At 28.5% G+C, this 23,686-nt stretch overlaps 1 protein-coding gene across 1 annotated transcript in view; it reads right to left on the bottom strand.

Moving 5' to 3' along the window:
- LOC129961250 (uncharacterized) overlaps nt 1–11,534 on the bottom strand; it is a 33,580-nt gene extending 22,046 nt beyond the window's left edge. Inside the window, exons 1-2 of the mRNA XM_056074974.1 lie at nt 11,397–11,534; nt 3,724–4,113 (exon numbers count right to left, since the gene is read on the bottom strand). Of these exons, the coding sequence (XP_055930949.1) occupies nt 3,724–4,029 (306 nt within the window). The 5' untranslated portion in view covers nt 4,030–4,113; nt 11,397–11,534. The remainder of the gene's footprint in view (nt 1–3,723; nt 4,114–11,396) is intronic.
- Between the last annotated feature and the right edge of the window lie 12,152 nt (nt 11,535–23,686).

The raw sequence follows: 23,686 nt of genomic DNA, 5'->3' as shown, positions 1-23,686 counted from the left end.
TACAGAGGAGAAAATCTGCCAGCTGTTGAAAGTGCTGAGTGCAATATGAATACGATAGGTGGAAATAGTTGAGCTCAGTAGGATCTAACTATTGAATAAGACCATCTGAGCTGTCGCAAAGCTCATCATTAGAGTATTTTTAGAATTAAAAATTTCGCTAGCATGTCTCTCATTTATTAACTAATCAGTTTCGGAATTTAAATTAAAATCTTTTAGTTTAAAAAAAAAGATTTTTTTTTTTTTTTTTTTTTTTCGCATTCGTATTTCCATTCCTTACACAAATGCTTCGGTAGCTTTTTAAAATAAATCTTTTTACATAATACTTTGTTAACTACTACAAATGATTTTAGATATTGTTAATAATGGTTCAATTTTTCTCAAGTCATTTACAAAATTCATTCAGATACATTTTACTAACATTAAAAATGCGTAATTTTTTTCTTTCTAAATCTATAATAAATAAACTCAAGTTTGTCATAATCTTTTGAAATTTTTACATATCTTTTAAAGAATATTTCTATTAATATTTTTCGGATAAAATTGATTTTAACATTTCTTTCTAAGAAATTCAAATCTTGTCTTAACGCCTCTAAAGAATGTATTAAGTTATAAGTATCAAAGGTAAATATTATTGATTGACTAATTCTTCATGAAATCTCCCAAGTCACGATGATTGGATGCGTTTGGCTAGTGGTTACTTCTTGGGTAGTAGATGCTCACCAAGAAAGAACTTTTTTTTAAATTTTAATTCCCGAAATAACTTAGACAAAATATTATTGCACCAAACTACTGTTACAAATCTGTAATGTTGCTTCTCAGCACAATTATATCTATCGTTGGAAAGACAACTTTACAATCAGTTTTATTGGAAGCTGATCGAATGTCAGATCAATAACCTTTCTCCTTGGCGATAAACATGGCGACCATTTGGTGACTTGGCAACAAAATCGATGACACTAGAATGTTCAGGAATTTTGGCAATAGGATCAGTTGGAGGCGAGTTATGCTTGATTGTTCTAGGACCTTCTCTGCCCTGCACCGGCCTGTAATCCAAGCCGAAATCAGTCATATACTCCTATAGTGAGTCAACGACGAATTAGTTGGATCAGTCCAGCGAAGCGCAAGCGTTGAGTGCAGATCAAGCGATTATTGAATTGTGAATTGAGCTGTGCGCCGAATTTTAGAGACAAGTACTGAAGCAGCATCGAATCGTGTGTGTAGTCGCAAGTCGTACAGTAGTGAGTCAGCATATAATACAGTTAAAGCGAGGAGACAGTAGGGAATAGCAGGTGTTTAGAGGTACCTTAGTGAATAGGTACAAAAAAATCCCTCCTCTGGCTTAGTTCTTTTGGCCGCTTTGTGAGCTGTAGTTATTGGTAACTACCGATTACTATTTGTGGACTACTGTTTGTTCTAAATGTGCTGTTATGCATTGCTTGTGTAAATCTCAGCCGTGTTTTGTCGTCTGTGAATTCGTATCTTTGTGTTAATAAAAGTTGTTATCTGTTAATGAGGCCTGTTTCTGATTGTGTCACAGCATACATCCACTACCAATCGACCTATCTTTCCGATTTTAATGGAATTATTTTGTCTTTAACACTATTTTAATCATCTTAAAATTTAAAAATTAGCTTTTTGGCTTCAATTTTATTTTCATGCAACAATTTATATAATTTCAATTAATGTTCCCAAACAGTTTCAAATATAACTGATACTATTTCAAGTGATGTCTCAAAATAGCTTCAAATTTGCAACAATACATTGTTTTGTTGAGACGAAATTCAAAATAATTTTGTTGTTTCGCGAACACATTTTTCACAGTGCTTGACCTGTTAAATTTATGATATTTTTCAGTGGATGCATTCTCGTCAAATTATTAGATTATGTAAATATTTAAAGCCAGAAAGCCATTTTAAAGGTTGTGGAAAATTTCGTAAACTTAGCAACACTATTTTCTTCTAAAGTCCAGTTGAATTTATCGCTTTTAACTTTCAAATAATTGTCGTGAAGATTTAATTTATTAAAAAATAGAAATATCTGTTTCAAAATATCGTATTCACCACTTAACTTCCTTGACGATTCGAGTGTATTAGATTAGAAACTTCTAACGAAGCACATGTTTGTAATGTGTCCATGTCTAAGCATTTCTGTTCTTTCAGGTTTTCTGTATAATTCATTCACATCAAAATTCAAAACACACAAAAAGGAAGAACGGAAAAAAACAGAATGTTGTATAGATATGAGAGTATTTTGCTTTTTCAGACTAGCTAATTTAATTTTTATAAATCTCAAAATATGTCTAGTAAGTATTGCGGAGTATTTTATTATGCATCAATCTGATGGACATATGTATACACAAACAAACAGGAAAAAAAAATTTTTTTGCATTGTATTTCCTGATCATCGATTCCAAATCAAATAATCTACAAAGCAGTCCAGTCTTTTGAATAGAAAGCAATTTAAATAATGGAAATCGATAGAATGCTAAATTGCATGCCGCATGTGGCCGAATTGTGAAGGTCAGTGACATCGCGTGTGTAGACATCACATCTCTTTTGTTGATATGGGGTAAATCAGCAAAATTTTGAAACCGGTGCATATTTTAATCGCTTTTCTTGTGAATACAACACATCCGTTCAATTTTTAAAGTGATTGTATATTTTTAGAGGTATTCGTTTAGATAAATGAAATGTGTTTTATAAATATGTATATATGCATAAAAATATCAGTAAATAAAAATTGCTGCCTATTTTTCCTGAAACCAAAAAAACGTACATTAAATTTTTTTACTATATTATTGAAAATAAATACATAATAATTAACTGATAAAGTAATTATGCAACAACAAAATATAAAAATTTCTAAGGAATAAAATTATGCGATGTAATAATATAATGCGCCAAAATTGTTCAATGAACAGTTCTTTTCATCAATGCTATTTGATGCCATAATTTTTTGAAATACATTCCAAATTCATTATATTGAAATAGATTTACAAATATAAATAAAAACAATTATAAATTAAATATAAACTATTAAATTAACTACAAAATTAAAAATAAAATAAAAACTGCCAAATTTAGTAACTGAACTCCAATTTTTTAATGTTTTTATTGCCTAATTTATATTTTTATTGTCTATGAAATATGCAGATCTAGTAACTTAATAAATAATGTCAACAAGATTTCTGCAGTTATACAAAATAATTTTTTTCTATATAAATTTATTGATTACATAAATTACATGTATTAATAAACAATAAAACTCTCATCAAATTCTATTAAATGTATAACTACAAATACACTTATATAATTGAATTATCATAAGTTGTGTTAAAAAGTATAATGAAAATCCGGAAACCTTGACATGGTGCATGATAAGAATAACCATATGAACCAGTGGCTGCGTGCAATTCATCGTTCATTGCCCCTAGAACTTCGCAACGCACAACACAACATGCTTCAAGGAGAAACAATTTTTAAAGTCGCTCTTGTTCGAAATTTGGACAGACAATTGCGACTTATAAAATGACTCGTTGACTCGTATGACGTAGTAATCATAAGATAAAAATTCAGCTTAAAAAAACCGAGCTAAAATGGTCGAACTTAAAAAAACTATTTTTGAAATACAGCATTAAGTATAAAGCAGAGATATGTAAAGCCATGCAATAAAATTTTACTTTACAATTTCAAAATATTCTTATTAAATTAATCTTGTACTTACACATTCTAGTAATGGCTTCACAGTCTCGGCTTGTCCAAGGATTGAAGCATGCATCAAAGCAGTTAACCCTTTCCAGTCGGCAGCATTCGGATCTGCTCCTGCCTCTAAGAATAACTTGACCAGTTTGGTACGACTTCTGCTGCAGTCGTCTACAGCGATCACTGTGTAGATGAGTGGAGTTTGGCCTTTTTCATTTCTACAATCCACGTCGATTCCAGCCTCGGCCAGTAGCATTGCCTGCCTGTGTCTCTTATAGCGAATTGCTTCAAAAAGCCCATAGTGCCCTGACACAGCTGATATCATCATAAAGAAAATTTAGAAAACTGTGAAATCTCTTATGTTTAGCTAGTTCGCAGAATAAAACTCCTTTCTTCGCTTTCAAAGCTCCATCTGGTTTTAAAAAAGAAAAAAAATGTTACGGAATAATGTTTGTTGTTCTTGAATTATTCATTTTCATATATTTACAACTGAAAAGTTATCTCTACTTATAATAAAGAAGTAATGCGTGTGCGTGCGTGTGTGTGTGTGTGTGTGTGTGTGTGTGTGTGTGTGTGTGTGTGTGTGTGTGTGTGTGTGTGTGTGTGTGTGTGTGTGTGTGTGTGTGTGTGTTGACACTTTAAGACCTAGACCGTTTAACTTAGAGCTACCAAATTTGGGTGATAATCAGCAACTCGAAGCGGATATATTTTTTTTAAATTTTAATTTATTAAACATTAAGCAGATTTTCATATTTTTTTGTTATAACTTTTTTAAGTATTCCCGCATAAAAATGACTTTTACACCATTTTATTGCCGAAAAAAATTATTTTTTAAATTATACTAATTTAATTGTTGTAAAATTCTGACTTTTCCTTTGTAATTGTAATTAACTTTTAAACATTTTTAATATATATCACCGCAATATTTTCATTTTTGTGAATGAAATCTAAATCGGTTTTCATTGTTTCATCAAATACTTAACACCCGATTTCCTTGTATTGTTAAAAGTTACAGGATTGCATTCTATTTCATACCTATATATCTATGCAGTTTACAGAACGAATAAAAAAGTGAAATCAGAATATTGCTAAGTTTAGAAGATAGATGAAGATGATTTACGCTTTTAATAACACTATGTTGTCAAGGAAATGGTCTCCTGTAGAAAAGTACACGTAAGTAATAAAATAATCTGCAAGATAATTACAATAACACGGCTTGAATGTCTGACAATTTGACGGAATCATGAACATGAACTTTCGTCTAAGCAATCTAAATAACATTAAACACAACAAGTATTCTTTAGCGAACCAATTGGTTGACAAGGGTGACTACTTTCTAATATAATTTTTCCCTTAATATAATTATTTATTTCTCAAAGTTATATTATTCTAATAGAAGGAGAACTGTTGCCAAAAATAGTTTTTTGATATAGTAAATCATTTACTTAGGCAAAGAAAAACATTTATATGTGGCGTGTAAAAATGTCGGCAGCATTGGGTATACATACTTGTCACTACTTCTTAGTGTTTATTAAGTCATTATTATCTTGGATTCTTTTTACTAAGTTTTTTTACGATTTCAATTGATTCAAAGTTCCACCAAAAATACAAACCAAAAAATTTTATATTAAATTACCAGAAATACATAAAAACAAATAATTTTAAATGAAGCATTAATCTTTTTTAAAAAATTTAAATTGTTGTAGAAATATGGACCAAATCAACAAAAAAATTTCTTTAACAATGTTTCATCTGTTTTAAAGTTAGCATAAATATCAAAGCTTGGTATTCAGAAATATTACTTAAAACTATCTGAATTAAAGGCTATATTTATAAAATTTCAAAAAACAAATATCTGATAAAAAAAATTTCTCGGAATGAATGTAAATCTATTAATTAACCAATCACAATTCAAAATTAAATATGTTGAAAATTCTAATATATAATTTACTTAAGAAAATTTTAGAATATGAAAATATAGAGTATAAATTTAGCCCATGGAAATTTTCTAACAGTGGCACTAACAGTTTTTTTTTCTAAAAAAATTATACTAATTTTTAATAAAATTCCTACTTTTATGCAATAAAATTAAGGAATTATATACTCAAAATGTATAATTTAGATTTCCATTTAAAGCTTTATGCTCCGAAAAGTGTAACGAAAATCACCAAATTTGCTGCATTTCAAACCATACCGTTTTAAATTCATCCTTGGGCAAACTGTCAAAATCAGAACATTTCCAGCAAGATCGGAAGGTTTGTAATTTACATTAGGATAGTATAAGTCTGAACACGCTGAAAATTTGTAATAATCAGTGAAATTTCAATAATGAAATTGTCGTTATTCACCTGTATATACTGTTAAAAAAATCTGAAAAAGCCAATTCTTCAGAAACTTTTTAAATTAAATGTAATGAATTTGTTTGTTTAATATTTTTAATATAATAATTTTTAACATTTTTAATATTAATAATTTTTAACATTTTTCTTTGTCTAACATTTTTAACATTAATAATTTTTAACATTTATAATTTTTAACATTTTTCTTTGTTTAGCTTTTTTAATTTTAATTATTTATTCAATATTTTTAATATTTATAGAAATTTTTCTATAGGAAATTCTATTAAGTAGATACCTATAGGGAAAATTTGTTCAATTCTTTACTGATCGTGGTCCCTAGAACCCAAAACCACCCTTCGTAATCTTAACTAACGCATGAATAAAAAATGACAATATTTTAGAATTTTGTAACAGTTACTATAGTAAATTTAAAAATAGTTTCCGTATATTTTTAGGACCACTAAAAAAATGATGAATAACTTTTTGAAAAATATAGTTAAAAAATTTCTTAAACGAATCGTCGAGCATAAATGCAAAGTAATTCAGAAAATACCGCATATTTAAATCTAAAGTACAGTAATTATCTTTAAAATAATTGCTAAATTATTATAATAATTTATCTCAGGAAATTTCATTAAAAGGAAAAAAGGAGAAAAGATGTAATGTAATTATTCATACTTTCCACTAACCAATATCTGTAGGAAAATCTATTATTCAACATGGAATCATTCATTATGCATGAGAAGATTACAAAATATAATTAAGCTCATTTATTATCCATATCCATCACCACAGCGATCATATTATGTTTCTGTTGTGACTAAGTCTATTGGGAGTTTTGTTCCAAAATATTTGACCGACTCTAGTACTTCCGGATTCCCGGCTTAATCATTGATATGCTCTAATAGACACTCCTTCTGTCTATTATTTTTTGTTCCGAAATAACCAGGTCAGTGAGATGATACTCATTTTCGTTACCAACGCCTCCATTAAGTGGTCAGTGGATATTGAGGGAAGCGTTTCACTGGAGTAATGAATCAGTCAAAAGGGAGTTGCTGGTCAGGAAGTAAATATCACCCAATATTTGCAATTACAAAAAAAAATGAATATTTTCTTTTATTCATTTTTCTACAGATTTGGCTAGGGAAATTAGATAATTGGTTCGTCTATACGCATTTTAATTTATTTAATTATTTTTTAATATGATAAAAAATTGATAATATTTGGTAATAATCCTAAATACGTCAACTTTTAAAATACTATTAATTAATTAGAAACAAAATTTCATAATATTTTAATAAGACATTTCAACATAGGAAAAGAAAGTTTGTTATAAGTGAAACGTTGCATAATTTTAAAAAAAAATTTAAATTTAAAAGAAATTAAAAAATTTAAAAGAAAATGGGTTAATGTGTATGAAATCTAAAGAAACAAATCTTTTATTAACTAAAAATTTAATAAAACAATTTTTTAAAATATAATTTTATAGTACAATAAAGGGTACACTAAATTATTATTTTCTGTTTCTAATCTTTAATTTATAATCTGTTACAACTTTATGGAATGTTGGAATCAGTTTTTCTAAAATTCATTACTAGAAGTACCTTTGGTGTGGAGTCAAAATTTTCTATCAATAATTAATTATAAAATAATAATTGTTTAAATAAAGTAATAAAAAATTATGAAATTATTATCTAAATAATAAAAATTATAAACTAATTAAATTAATAAAAATTATTCATTATTTGTAAAATTAATAATAAAATTCAGTTACAAAAATTAAGTTCTGAAAATATTAAAGTAGTGCATTGCCATCAAGAACACAAAAAAGTACAAAATCTCAAATTTCTAACTCATCAGAAAAAGAGTGATCAATCAATTACAAAATTTTATTTACAAGACAGTGGTTAAATGAAATATTAACAAATCAAGTTAAATAAAAGTGTTTAAGAATCAGATTTAATGCATATTGTCAGAGTTAACATGTTAACATTCGAAACCAATTCAACAATTTTAGCAATTTTTTAAAAATAATTGAAAATTTTTCTTTATCAGATTGATTTTCTCGCATCTGTTTTGTGATAAAAGTTGAATGTTTAAAGAAAATACTTCTTATTCTAAAATTTCGAAGAATATCTTAGAAATATGCCATGCTCATTTTATGAAGATGATTTGAATAATGTGCAAACAACAATTAAAGAAATGCTTTTGTTAATTTTTATTTTTATAGAAGAAAATTTGGGAGTATTAAAAAATATATCTTTTATTAAATCGTATAAACGTTCGATTTCAAGACGACATCAAATTTTAACAGAAATAACTGAAAGACATTCCTTAAAATAAAAATTTTATTTTCAGGATTAAAAATTTCGCAATGATTTCATAATTTTGGACCTTAGTTCCTAATACTTATTAACTTTCATTAGAAAGTTTTTCGAGGATAGAATACAAATTAAGATTTTTATGTTTTTTATAAATCTGAATAAATCGAAATAAAATCGTCTTTATTGAATTTTCAAACTGAACTTTTGATCAAATTAATTTTGGTGAATATAAGAATGACATTTCCAATTGCAAAGAAGGAAACGATCGAGGATATGAATCGTTTCTTTGCTGGAATCATTGCAGATCCAATATGCAGATATCTAAAATGTATATCTTTTACCTGAATATTTACAACCAAAAGACTCAATATGTGGAAATTTTACCAGAATTACTCTCTACGCTCAAGCCGAACTGAACTGTATCTGAATTGTTTTCTAAGTCTTCCTCTAGCGCCACACGATTATGAATTAATAAAGATAATTTATTTTCACAAGAGATGTTACAAGTATTTGATATTAGATGATATGCGCCTTTATGCCTATCATGTGATCGTAACACCTTATATATTGCCACCACTCTTTTCAAATAACCACTAAAAAGGCTTTTTTATTTTTTAGTTTCCTTGAGATAATTCAATTTCCATGTATGTTATGGATTAAAACACTGAATTATTTAATATATTAATTATTAAAATATTTTTGGAATATTATTCGATTTAATTTAGCTATTTTATGCCATCAAAAAGTTTTGTGACTGTCAAATTTCAATATGATTTACTTTCTTGAATAACAATTGCAATAAATACTGTGTATTTACATTGTAGTTTACAATATAAATAGTCGATAAAAACTCATATCTTTCCCAAATGATTTGTTTTGTTGAAATAGACAATACATATTTCTCTAAATAGATAATGCAGCACTATAAAACTAAAAGCAAAAATTAAGTGAAAAAAAGAATGAACATCACGTGAAAAGTGTAACTGAGTTTATATTAAAAATGTAACTGCTTTAATGTAAAAATGCATCTGTCATTTAATATCTAACTGCACTCTCTCCTGTGTAATAGTATGGCATCATATTCTTCATCTTCCTATAAGGTGCACTGCGAATTCTAAAATTAAATTGATGATATGCATTCTATGAGTATCATATGAACATAATTTTCTGCCGCGTAAATAAGAGGAATCCACCTTCAAGTATGAAATTACTCTCTGAAAGGATGCTGCCAGGAATAATGAAATCGACTGTAAGTTTTTTACCAAATGGTGGGTAAGAACATGTATAATCACTGTAATCTAAGCTAAAAATCTTGTCAAAATCTTAAAATGACAAGAAAAAACTGAATATTGATATTTTTGTTGAATATTGATGTTATATTAATAAATAATTACCCTGCTTGGAACAGCTTTATTAAAAAGTAGTGAAAAAGATTCTGTTACTTCTAGTAACAGTATTTTCAACTTACTAAAAAAATTAATGTCAAAATATCTTGTTTTCAAAATTATTTGGGAGTTTTACAAATCTGTATTCTTAAGCTACAGAACTGATACGTGATTATTGTGTCATTTTCTAATGAATGTATCTTTTAGGGAAAAAAAGAAGCTCCTTAACTTGATAAAATAGAAGAATCATTATAATGATATTTAAATTTTTTTTCGAAATGATGCTAAAACAGGCTAATTTTTAACTATTCTTTTAGATTACTTGAATTTTTGAAATACTGATATTTAAAAATTATTTTATATTCGAATATTATTAAATATTCGGGGAAAATAATGAATGTATTAAATTTAGGATGAAGAAAAAATCTAAAAATTACAATTTCTGAAGAGGAAAAAAAATTATCTTGATGTACATTTAAACAAAACATACACATTGTTTATAAATTTAAATTTATTTGAATGTACAATTAATACTTCTGTATGGTCTAAAATTTAAAATTAAAAAGTGACTTGTCAAGAAAAATTTCAAGCAATGTTAAAAAAACAAATAACGTAAGAATTAATTTGCTGACATTTCCAAGAATCAAATAAAAAAATATGTATTAATATTTCTAAGAAATTATTAGAAATAAATAAATTATTTCTAAAAATGTGAATTATAGCACTGTTGTGATCAATGTTACTTTCATTAAAATCACAGAACATAATTGGAAAATTACTTAAATAGTTTTTATTGAAGCATTTTTTTATTTTCTAAAATATTAAACTACGTTTTTAAAATGATCTATTTTTTGTGGGGCGTGGGGGATATTTTCATCTTCGAAAAATATTTCGAAATTATTATAGGAGGTCCTTCTTTTCATATTTGACCATAAAGGCACTAGCTTAAATCGCTTAGAAATAATTTTATTGGAATATTTATTTTAAGATATTCAATAGGGCACTTACAAATTTTTTGAAAAATACGCAATTATAGAAATACAGACAAAAAAAATTCGTTAAACAATTCTCTGGCAGTTTTTTTTTTTTTTTTACTTCATTCAGCTTCATACATCAAAATTCATATTTTTCAGAGCATTTATAAACGAACTGAAAACACAAATACATAAGTCACTTTATTCGTAAAGTATCTACAAAAAGTTTTTATGGTTTTTAATTGAGAAGTTTCTATGTATTTTAGCTTTTTTTTATCATATAGAATAAGAATCTTAGCTAATATTAATCGTATAAGTCTCGTTAATTTTATTTTCAAAGTGATTTTAACTGAAAATTTTTATAAATCGTTTATAATGTTTTAAAAATTATTTTCCATTATTCAATATATATAAGCATCAAATATTTAAGAAAAAAATATTTTGTCTTTCGACTTTACGTCAATCGTTCGCAGAAAAGTTGATTGTTAATTATTTTCTCTTTTATATTTTATAACTTTTTTTTCAATTTTTTTTTAAACAAAACTCAATAATCTGTTTAAATTGACTTTTATGATTCATTTCGTTTTTTAAAGAAATAACAAATTTCTTCTAAGATTTACTAAAGGAAAATAATATATATATATATATATAGATAGATAGATATTATTCTTACCTGTCATGTTATAACATTTGATTTCAAAAGAAACGTAAAGTTTTCTTCTTCAACTGTTAATGACAACAAACAGCATAAAAAATACCGTTAAAATGAACAATGATTTTCTTGCCCTGTATTGTTTGCTTCTCCTCAAAGCTGTGGAGAGAAGAATACGTGGAAAATAGTCTTTCCACGAGACCGCCAAATTGTTTTCGTCGTGACGTCACTGGATCGATGTCACGTGGAGAAAATCCGATTCGTTTGGGTAAAAGCATAGCTTTTATTTCTCTTGATTAATAATCGTTCAGCAAAGTATGGTAGGATGAAAAGAGCAGCTGAAAAAAGTATTCTTCAAAAACAATGTATTTTACGTTTCTATTTCTATTAATGTATTTACGTTTACTTCAATGTATTATAAAACGATTTAATGAATGATTTAATATAAGAAATAAAAGATAAAAGAAAAAAGATAATTTAATATAAAAAATAAAATAAAAGATTTAAATCACATTTTAAGGTATCCGAACACGTTCGGAGCACTTTTTTACAAAAATATGATGTATGCATACTTTAACCATATTTCTGGGTTTAACACTAATAAAGATTAGCAATGGAATGTCAATATTTGAAATAAACATTAAAAATTTTTGAAAATTGGTATTTAATAGCAAAAATTTAAGCAAATTCTTAAAAGACTTCAAACTGGCTACGCAAAAAACTATTTCTCTCATCCGAACAAAACTCGTACCACAATAAACTACATAGTTTTCTCTAGGGAATGAACTGCAAACGTATGGTCATAATAATAAATAAACATTTTAGTACCAATTGAAGATTTATCATGAAATTTTTAGTAAATTTATGACATTATTCAAGCAATAGGCTGTAAATTATAAAATATTCACTCAATCTAAATTCTTTTAGTTCATTCCCTGTAAAATAGTATAAAGACAAAGTCCTCCAAATTTCATAGTAATATGATAATTATATTTTGAGTTATTTGATTTGAAGTGAGCAAAAAATAAGTAAAAATCAATTTTGAGAAAAATGCATTTAAAGTATACAGTAACATGTTTTAATGATAAATTATGTGTGTACATACTTAAAATTTCCCACATTTATAGGTTATACCTTCTTTTACCTCAGCTTTTAATTCATTAATCATTATTCGTAGGTTGATAGAATTGATGCTATTGATGATGGTAAACCTAATAGCATTAATAGCACAAAATGCCTACCAAAATTGTTATTATATCTTGACGATATAATAACAATTATTGAATAATATTGTGAGTATATAGTACAATATCTTGTTCTAATAGAGGAAAATGACCTGATAAGCTTGATGAGCACTGTTTTGACTAAATCAAAACTTGTTTTGGTGGATAATGATCAGTTTGTTACTTAGGAATAACTATTAAAAATATACTCTCAGATCCTATTATTGAAGTAGATATTTTCAGATAATTTAAATGTCAAAAGAAAATGAGTTGAATAATTTAACGAACGTTCTAAATTCTACAATAAATTGGACAACTTTTTACTAATTTTAGCATGAGCTTCTAAATCTCAAATATTCTTCTCTCGTATATCATAATATCAATCGTTTCTGTTTTTACAAAGGTTCATTTCCCTTCAAAACTGGAGATAGAATGACTGCAATTAGTCTAAATTTAGAATATTAATTTGTTATAATGTGATATTGCATAAAATATAATTTTTTTTCTGAAAAACAGTCAAAAACAATACTTGGGAGCAGGTAATAAAATATTTTCTGAGACGATATATGATCGTTTCGCATAATTTCAAATATATTCTATAATCATTATTAGAAGCCGAAACACGTGTTTCCAACCATCCCATAGTATCTGGGATAAATGGAAATACGCCAAGGTAATCAGAAATGTTTTTGAAAGTAGAGCTGGTAGATTAATAAATTGATATAAAAACATTATTTAATGAGTTCTATAAAATATAATTAAGCATTCACAAAAATTAGGAGTTTTTTTTCATCTCATACAAGCATTTCAAATTAAAAAAAAAGCACAAATAATAATAATAATAATAAAGTTTTCAAAATTTGTTCTCACTTATCCCAAATAACTCTATCGAAACTACAATACATAAGACTAGGGTTTGACAGTTTTTCAAAACCGTTTTTTTTTTTTTTTTTTTTTTTTTTTCTTAAAGTAAATTTGTCACATTTGAAAACCGAGTTTTAAATTAAGAAAACCGGTCTTGAGACCGAGAAACGTCTTGAAATCAATTTGTCCAGCAACTGAAGGCTTAGGGTGACGAGATATCAATTTATTAACAACTGGAGGTATATTTGAATTTCTGTTAAATGAACTAAAAAATTTAATACTGAAATAAGTTTGAAAATATTATATGCTTTAGAAGAACGAATGCAATAAAGAAGACAAGTAGAATTAGCAACTAATTTGCTGCATATGCAAAATCCACAAAACATTTCTAGTTCAGCGAAGAAATCTAGTGTACCTTCTTTAGCTTCAAAAATCTAAAATATCAAGTTATCTGGAAAGATATTGTCTAGAATATTTCCGAATTCTTACGTGGAAACCGACTCAGATGAAGAGCAAATCGAAGAAACTAATCATCAGAGTAATGCTTTTTTTAAAAATCCATGGAAAAATCAATTCATAAATTTCTTGAAGACCCTGAAGAAAAACTGACAAATTCAAAGACACTGAATGCTGAATTTTCATTATTTGAGGCAACGAAAAAAAGAACAAAAAACTTAGATTTGTTATTTGATGTCTTAGAAACTATAAAACAGGCTCAGTAGCTAATGAACGAGTATTGTCAATTGTTGGTAATATTGTGTCCAAAATAAGAACAAGAATTAGCCACCATTCAAAGGATATTTTATGTTTTTTTTTAAATCCTATTTTCTTACGAGAAATTAAAATCAGTGAAAATAATATCGATATTATTTGAAATTTTTGTTTGAATTTTCGTTATTTTGTGTAAGAAATATGTATATGTAATCTTTAATTTTTTTTTATATATTTTGACTTTGATATGGATTTTGTTTTTTTGTTATTTCAAATAAATTAAAATAACAAGTTAATTATTATTATTTTTTATTATTTTATATAAATTAAAATAATAAAATATTTGTCCCTTCTTTTTAAATAAAAATTCGAAAACCGACTAAAACCAGGTGTTTTTTTTTTTTGGAAATATTGTATTCGAAAACCGGTTTTTCAAAAAGTCGGTTTTTGTATAAACCCTACGTAAAACCTAACTCATGGAAATGAGACCTTTGCATAAAGTGAATATTGTAAATTGAACTATGAGTGCAGCAAAATTTAAACATAATTTTAAAAAAATATTCTTTATGGAGATATTAATGAATCAGTGATATTTGCTGAAGAACACAGACAACCTTGAATATTTCTTTAAAAGGTGCTAATAAATATCTTATCTTTGGTTATCTTTGTTTGGTTATCTTGCGTTATCTTTGAGATAATATCTAGGTTAAGAAGCAGCTGATGGAAATATTTCTCTCAGTTATAAGCTAATAATCGTTAGCGGTGCGATTAAAACTATGAATGTCAAGGAATTATTGATAATATTAAAACGTGATTATTAAATGAATGTTAAATTATAAATTTTGATTATTGTGACTAGGGATTGCAATACCGGACCAAAAGTTCAATACCGGTATTCGGTATTTTTTAAATCTTAATACCGGGATACCGGTTTTAATACCGGTATTAGAAATTTTAGAAAAAGAAAGAAAACAGAGGTGTTTCTTTGTTTTATTTGCCAGTTTTGTTAGAGAGTGTAAATATCACAAAAAAATAATTTGTAACTTATAAATTATAACAGTATATAATCCCAAAAAAGTAAAGAAACATCTTATTTATTTAAATCACAAAAAAGTGTAAATATCACTATTCAGTCTGGGGTACTATTACAACTTTCTGAAATGTGATCTTAAAAAACATAATGCATCCATTGTACTGTCATTAAGCCTGAAAAGTAATTTTGTGTAAAAATTACCAGATGTCGAAAACGCTCTTTCGGCATCTACGCTAGTTGGTGGTACTGTTAGCAATGCGCAATATAGTTTTTCCAAGTATTTACCTCTAAATCCCTCATCTTCAAATAAATCGATTTCTCGTCGGATGGTTTTGGATATAGCTAATTTCTGTATTGTATTGTGGTTCGTTGAAATTTTTTTATGTATCGCTAATTCTAATTTTTATTCAAGAGACAATTCCTTTTCACTATCGACATTAGTGTCATCATAATCTTCGATAATTGAACCGAATTTTTCTGAATGTGGATAGTTTTGTGAGTAAAAAATTTTAAGAAAATTTGCTATAAACTTAATTAGATTTGAATTTAGTTTTTTTTTCTTCTTTTTCATCTTCATTTTTAAAATCTTTATAATTATGTAAATACCATAAGACATTTTCTTTTTGTATTGTGTTTCTTTGTATGCCTTTCTTCTGTGCGATTTTTCTATGTAATATATAATTCTTCAGATAGTGATGTGTGCTGTTCTTTCAGTGACTGCAACATGAAATTTATTGTTGCATTAGCTGTTAATAAATTAGAATCTCTCCGACACAATGCCTCAATAGTCAGTTTTATTGGAAGTAGAGCTGATATAGTTCTGGATATTAAGTCGAATTCACTATCTGAAAAATTTATTTACAGGTTTAAGTCGATTATTGCTTTTTGGATTGGACTTCTCAGTTTCAAAAATCGTTCCATCATTAGGAGTAAGCTATTCCAACGTGTTTTAGAATCTAATATTAACATATATTCTGTTTTATTTTCAGTTAGTATATATTTTAGTAAAATATCCTTTTTATAGGGCAGCGTTTAAATATCTTAACAATTTTTCGAATTTTATAAATTATAGGAAGCAATTCTTGATAGGTTAATATTTCATCCTCATTAGCAATATCTTCTTCAACAATTACATTGTCATTATCTTCATTGTCAATATCACTCTCATTCTTACTCGTTTCAAAGTTGGAATCCGAAATTTTTTATATCCACAGTATTTGGATTCTTCTGTTCTTTATTTTTGTGGTATAATACATCTATTACTCCTAATTGAATTCCATGTGCATAGCACAACTGCTGATTTGCACCCATCAACTTTCCAACTTTTTTCATAATTGTTGCTCCATCAGTCGTTAAGGATACAATATATTCTTTCAGGGATAATCCATGTTTCGCTAATTTAGATTTAAGCAATTAATTAAGCCGTTAATTAGCTAATTAATTGCGCCCGTTATGGAGACATAAAAACAAAAACGCATACTATTTTGCTATGTTCGCGATACCTGAACATATAGTGGAGAAATTTTAAAAATTTCTAGTAAATACCGAAAAACCAGTATTTAAACTTGTGAATACCGGTATTACAAAATTGTACAAATGGCTCAAAATACCGGTATTCGGTATCCCGGTATACCGGTATTGCAATCCCTAATTGTGACTATATTTCTTCAAACATGATTTATGTATTTACTTATATTTTGTTAATGCTTTTGAAGTGTTTCTGTGTCTAGATTATTTGTTTGATATGCACATGTATAAAGAAATTTGTTTATTCTATATTTTTTTTAATCGGTTTCCCATCACATAGGAACTCACTAAACTAAAATTTGTGAAACCCTACCAAAGAATTTTAAAGAAAAATATACATTAGTTTGATGATTTTCTATTAATGTTTCTGAAATGAGTTATTTCTTTCATATTAAACTAAGAAATTGTGCAAAAGTTTTCTATAATTAAAAATTATTTAACAAAGACGATGAAATACTATATATTTAAATGTAACCGTAAAAGTATTGAATCTGAAATAAAATTCACTCACTTTTTAAGAATTTTCCCACTTAACTTTTTGAAAACTTTAATTATTTTCCCCTTTTTTTTTATTTAACTAATATTGGAATATGAAATGTTTTTTCAACCTTTAACCGTATAATAATAAATTTATTTTCCAAGATGGCGATAAATAATATAGCTTTTCGCATAATTAAGAAAATGATAAATAAACTGTAAAAATAAATTTACATCTTCTAAATTCTAAGCAAGTTTCTTCAAAATTTCCTTTGGAATATCAGATTAATGCGCATTTAAACTACTTTCAACTTTAACTAATTTGCATATCATGAACCCATTTGCTGTTAAGTAGGAATGAAAAATAAGAATACTTTTGAAACATTTCCTTCATAGATAATGAAATGTAGATGTTTTTCTGAAAGTTATATAGATTCCTAAGAACGTGTTATTGTAGCAAATTCTATTTTTAAAATGATTAAAATAAATTTTAGTGTTCCGAAATTGATGAAATTGGTTTTCTTTTACTATAAAAACACAGTTTTATTCAAAAACTATCGAAAAAAAATCAGAACTTTCCAAGAATTCCAATCAGAACTTGATTTTTTTTTTCAATGGTTTCTAACGTTGAAAATATTTTCTGATTGATAAATATATTGTGGAAATAGTTATTAAAATTTTGCTTTTAATATAAAAAATTGAATTCAAATATTCTAAATTCTTTATTCTATTTTTTTTAAATCAAAAATATATGTTATTTTTTAGAAGTGCTATGCATTTGATCTCAAATCATTTGATTAAAAATACGGTTTATACAGAAACCAACTCTTTGAAAAACCGGTTTTCGAATTTAATATTTCCAAAAAACCGGTTTAGTCGGTTTTCGAATTTTTGTCAAAAAAAATGGAATAGGGAAAAATATTTAATTTATATAAAATAACAAAAAACGAACTCGTTATCAAAGTCAAAGTCAAAACATAAAAAAAAATCAAGGATTCATATTACTTACACAAAATAACGAAAACTCAAACAAAAATTTCAAATAATATTTATACTATTTTCACTAATTTTAATCTCTCCTAAGAAAATAGGATTTTAAAAAACATAAAATATCCACTGAACGGTGGCTAAGTCTTGTGCTTATTTTGGAGACAATATTGCCTGAAATAGAAAATACTCGTTCACTAGCTACTGAGCTTGATTTTATAGTTTTCATGGCATCAAATAACAAATCTAAGTTGGGTATCTTTTTTTTTTCTGGTTCTTTTTTTCGTTGCCTCAAATAATGAAAATTCAGCGTTCAGTGTCTTTGGATTTGTAAGTTTTTGTTCAGGATCTTGAAGAAACTTATGAATTGATTTTTTCATGGCTTCTTTTAAAAAAGCATTACTCTGATGATTAGTTTCTTCGATTTGCTCTTCATCAGAAACGGTTTCCACGTAAGAATTCGGAGATATTCTAAACAATATCTTTCCATATAACTTGATAATTTCAGTTTTTGAGTCTAAAGAAAGTACACTAGATTTTTTCGCTGAACTAAAAATGTTTTGTAGATTTTGCAATTACAGCAAAAGAGTTGCTAATCCTACTTGTCTTCTTTCTTGAATTCGTTCTTCTAAAGCGTATAATAATATCAAACTTATTTCAGTGTTTAAATTTTTTAGTTCATTTAAAAGAAATTCAAATATACCTTCACTTGTTAATAAATTGTCATCTGTCGCCCTAAGCCTTCTGCTGCTAGAAGAATTGGTCCTAACCGATAAAATTCAAATTATTTGTTTGTTTTTATTGAAGAAGAGGAATATCCAGGCGTTCCGGAAAACCGGTTTTCAAACGTAACAAATTTACTTTAAAAAACCGGTTTTTTAAAGTAAATCTGCTGTTTAGGGTTTGAAAAACCGTCAAACCTTAATTAAAAACTTTGTAAAATTTCTCCTCAAAATTCAAAATTAATTTTCAAACCTTCCAGTTTCGAGCTTTTTGTATAAAGTCGCTGTTCCACAACGTTAACAAGTAAGCGCATATACAATAATACGTACAATTATTATGTTTTTTTTATTGTTAAGAAATTTTTTAAATCTTGTTCTTTTTTATTTATTTATTTAACTTTTTTACGCAAATGAAATAAACCAATAAATAGCAAATTTTGGCTAAAGAGAATTAATTTTGAATAGCAATTCATTTCAATGCTTGTACAAACATTATTAATTTTGAATAGTAACTCATTTCATTGTTTATATAAAGTATTTTCTTGGATGTTCTCAACGATTTTGATTCTTCATTTCCTGTTCAGCAGTTTTCACAATCTTATGCAAAGCAAACTCTTTTTATAAACAATAAGTATTCATCCAGAATAGTAATTTTTCATTCATTAAAATTTAAAGACAGTCTCAATATGATATCTGCATTAAACTTTTATAATAAGAATTTTGATTAGTGAAGATTTACCCTATAGGATTTAATGATTAATTTTAAAGGAAGGAAAATAAAATTTTCTTAATTATAATAGAATCATAATATTATTCAGCAATAGAAATGAGATTATTCTATATTTTTTGTATCATAGGTGTAATTTTCACACTCTAATTCAACGAAAAAAAAATTCTTTTGAAGTATTTTTGCTCTTACACTATACGCGCAAAATCCTACTCAAAATAATGATATGAAACACTTTTTCAAAATTATAATTCCAAACTAGCAATACATGATACATGCAACAAACTCTATTTTAAATATAAAACTGAACTCAATTTGATATTTCTATACTTCCAATAATATACATAATAAGTTTAATTATAAATATATGTAATAGAATTCTAAATTAAATGGATTATATTGTTACGAAATTTCCGGGGCTCGTTTGGATAGTGGGAGTTATATGGTGTGGAGAACGCTCAATCACCAGGCGGCAGTAGAAAATAAAACAACGACGTTTATTTACAAGAAGACACACAGGACAGCACAAAGACGACAACTATATACAGCACACAATTATCTTCAGCCGAGACGTGCAGACAACAGCACACAACAGACTCTAATGCAGACCGTAGTGCACAACTTAATTCAGCACTCGACTCCGTCGCTGCTCCGCTAATCTCTCGAAGGCCAGTTCTTTCAGTCGATTCCGACTACTCTTCGACTCCACTGGTCCACCACCCGATTCACCACTCGACTCACCACTGCTGGGTCAAGACTCAATTCACCACGACTCTGGTTCACTCTACTGTGCTCTGCTCTGCCGCTTCCGACTTCTCAATTCACAGCTGCTCGGCAGCTGCGGGTGCTTCCTTTTATAGGTCTCAGGAGGCGGGGCTAGAAACCTCTCAACCAATCAGGAACGTTCGAGGCGTATCTCCGTTCCTACTGGACGGATCCGGAAAGTTTTCGATGTGTCGATGTATAATCTATTTTGGCGCCAAAGTCGCCAAATTCGTCGCCAAATGGTCGCCAAGTTTGTCGCCAAGCTCTGGGATCTCCTATGGAACCCACTATGCTGGGAAGCCGCATCAAGGATTCGTAACAATATTAATTTTAACATTTATGATTATTATATTTTCTTTTATTAATTTATATTTGTTGCAAACTTTATTGATATCTTCTTGGTTTCAACTCATGTATTTTTTAAAAAATTTATCTATTTATCATAAAAATTGAATGATAATATTAGAAATGTGAGTGGGCCTCCAATGTCCCTGTGTACAATATTTTTAGACCCTGTCCGGCATTGCATTGAATTGTCGCAAAGAAAAATTACAGAACCACAATTCGTCGCAACTTCTTTGACCACACATTATTAGTTATAAACTGAACTAGCCCAGCCTACCTGAAAAGGACAAGGATAGATTAGAGGAGAAAAACAGACAAAATCGTCAGCACATATGTTACATAAACATAGGTTATATAAAGTAACATGTCTGACAAAATTATGTAACATAAGCCAACAATTAAAAAAAATATATTGAGCGCCTGGAATTTTTAAAAACTAATTTTGACTATATTTGAATGTCGATTTCAAACGTGAAAATCTTTTATTTAATAATTCTGCTTTTTGAGATTCAGAGAGGCGAAACTACACTCATGTCCAAAATTCAGGTCACAAAAGTGTTTTTCAAAGTAATTTTAAATGGCTACCAGTAAAATTTAAACAAATTATATTTTATATATTGTGAAGGAGCTATAACGCGATATTAACCTTTGTTGTGGGAAAAAATGTGGTTTTGTATTAGTTTTTGAGGAACTACTGAAATTAAACCGTTTAAGCATCTGAGATTTTTGATGCAATTTTGTGAATATTGCATTAAAACTAAAAATTTAACCTGTTTCAAGTGAGAATGAGTTCTCATAATCATTTAGACGATTCCTTGAGATGGAGATCCGTTGGCAGGCTTGAAGCTGGGCAGTCTCAAGCGGAGGTGGCTCGATGGTTACAAGTGGCACCGAAAGTGGTATTCAGGTTGTGGAATCAATTCCAAACAAGTGGTACTGTAACCAGGAAGGCCGGCCAAGGTCGTCACAAAGCAACGACATCTGCACAGGATCGCTATTTGGCATTAAGCGCACGACGGCATAGGCTGACAACGGCTCCTCAACTTGCTCTTGACCTTGCTGCTGCGTCTGGAATAAGAATTTCCAGACAAACAATATACAGACGTCTAGCAGAGAGGGCCCTTTATGCCCGGCGACCAGTTGAGTGCGTCACTTTGACTGCATCCAACAGAAAAGCCCGGTTGTTGTGGTGCCGAACACATCAGTCTTGGGCACAGAAAGAATGGGGGCGTATTCTTTTCAGTGATAAGTCGAGATTTACCACACAGAGTGGCACTCGTCGAATATTCATCTGGAGAGAGCGAGGAGCTCTCTATCATCCCTCCTACGTAAAAGAAATCGACAGATTTGGTGGCAGAAGAATTCTTGTCTGGTGTGGCATAATGTTGGGCAGTTGTACACCACTGCACGTCTTTGATGCGGGTACTGTCAATGCATATCGCTAAAGGGATGAGATCCTTGAAGCCTATGTGTGGTTGTTCCGGGGTGCTTTTGGCCCAGACTTCATGTTTATGGGCGATAACGCGCGTCCACACAGAACCCAGATCGTTGATGATTTTCTTGAGGAAGAGGATATTCGACGTATGGAATGGCCCTCGATGTCTATGGTTCTCACTCCTATTGAACATGTTTGGGATGATCTCGGAAGAGCCGTTTCACAGCGTAACCCTTCTCCTAATACCCTCCAAGAGTTAAAATCCGCTATTTTAGAAAAATGTGCTTTGTTGCCCTAAACATTTATTGACACCCTCATAAACAGTATGAAAGCTCATTGCGAAGCATGTATAGGAGTGCACGATGGTCACACTCCATATTAGACAGGCTTTTCCCAAGATAAATGCTTTATCTCTGATTCATAATGTAACACTTTTTGATATACCCTGTTTCTTAATTCCCAATTAAAATCTTTTCCGTGTTGTTATGTGTCTATGTTCTTTCTTCCATTGTAGTGTACCTCTGTGCCAAATTTTGTGGTAACACAGTGAATAGTTTTTGATTTTTCGCAGATTTTATGTTTGTGACCTTAATTTTGGACATGAGTGTATAAAATGATTGCATTTCAAAGAACAATGAAATGAATAGAAGAAAAAAAATAAAGGGTAGAATATTAGTATAATATGTCCTTTCATAGGACGTCTATGAAAAATAAAAAGAGTATTATACTATAAATTTGGTCTTAGAGAAGATTAGTAATATCATTAGATAAATTATGTGGACATAAAACTATTAACTTTCTCCTTTTTACCAAGCAAGAGCTTTTCTTCCTACTTGTGCATATAAAATAATAGAAACAAACAAAACCAAGAGAAAACAGAAGGGTGAGTAATAAATTATCCCCATTTCATGGACTTCATGAATGAAAACAGAGGGGAGTTCATCAACCTTTAGGATAAAGCATTTTTTGAGCAACTAAGCTGGTGGCAGAAATCTAAACAGATTTAGTGAATATGCTTCAGAGGCACTGTCGGTCATATGAATAAAAAGATTCATTGCTTCCAAAACTATTTAGACCCTCTCCTTGAAAATATTGATGATACTTGTTAAAAACCAGTTGAACGATTGGAATAGAACCAGAGCAGGCCTTCTCTATAAAAGGGCCTGGGTGCAATTATGTAATTCAGAAAAATTTTATATATATATATGTAATGATATTTTAAACTTTAATTTCAACTTAATTAATTTCCAAGATTTTATCTTAATTTAGCCCCTAGTAACTTCATTCTAAAATATTCTCTTATTTCGTGATCCAATTCCACTTTCTCTACTTAATTAATTTAAGAAAAGCTTCATAAAATTGCTTAATCAGATAAACGCCGATACTTTCACACGCTCGGTGTGAAGGGGTAAAAATGTTCAGTAAGCACATTCTTTCTTAAAAGATCCCTGTGTTTCCCTTACATGTGATTGACATGCGTCAGAAATCCCTATCA

This window comes from Argiope bruennichi, chromosome 2 (assembly GCF_947563725.1).
Source record: "Argiope bruennichi chromosome 2, qqArgBrue1.1, whole genome shotgun sequence".
Taxonomy (NCBI): Eukaryota; Metazoa; Arthropoda; class Arachnida; order Araneae; family Araneidae; genus Argiope; species Argiope bruennichi.
The sequence above is the reverse complement of the archived record's forward strand: the minus strand, read 5'-3'. Positions and strand labels throughout refer to the sequence as shown.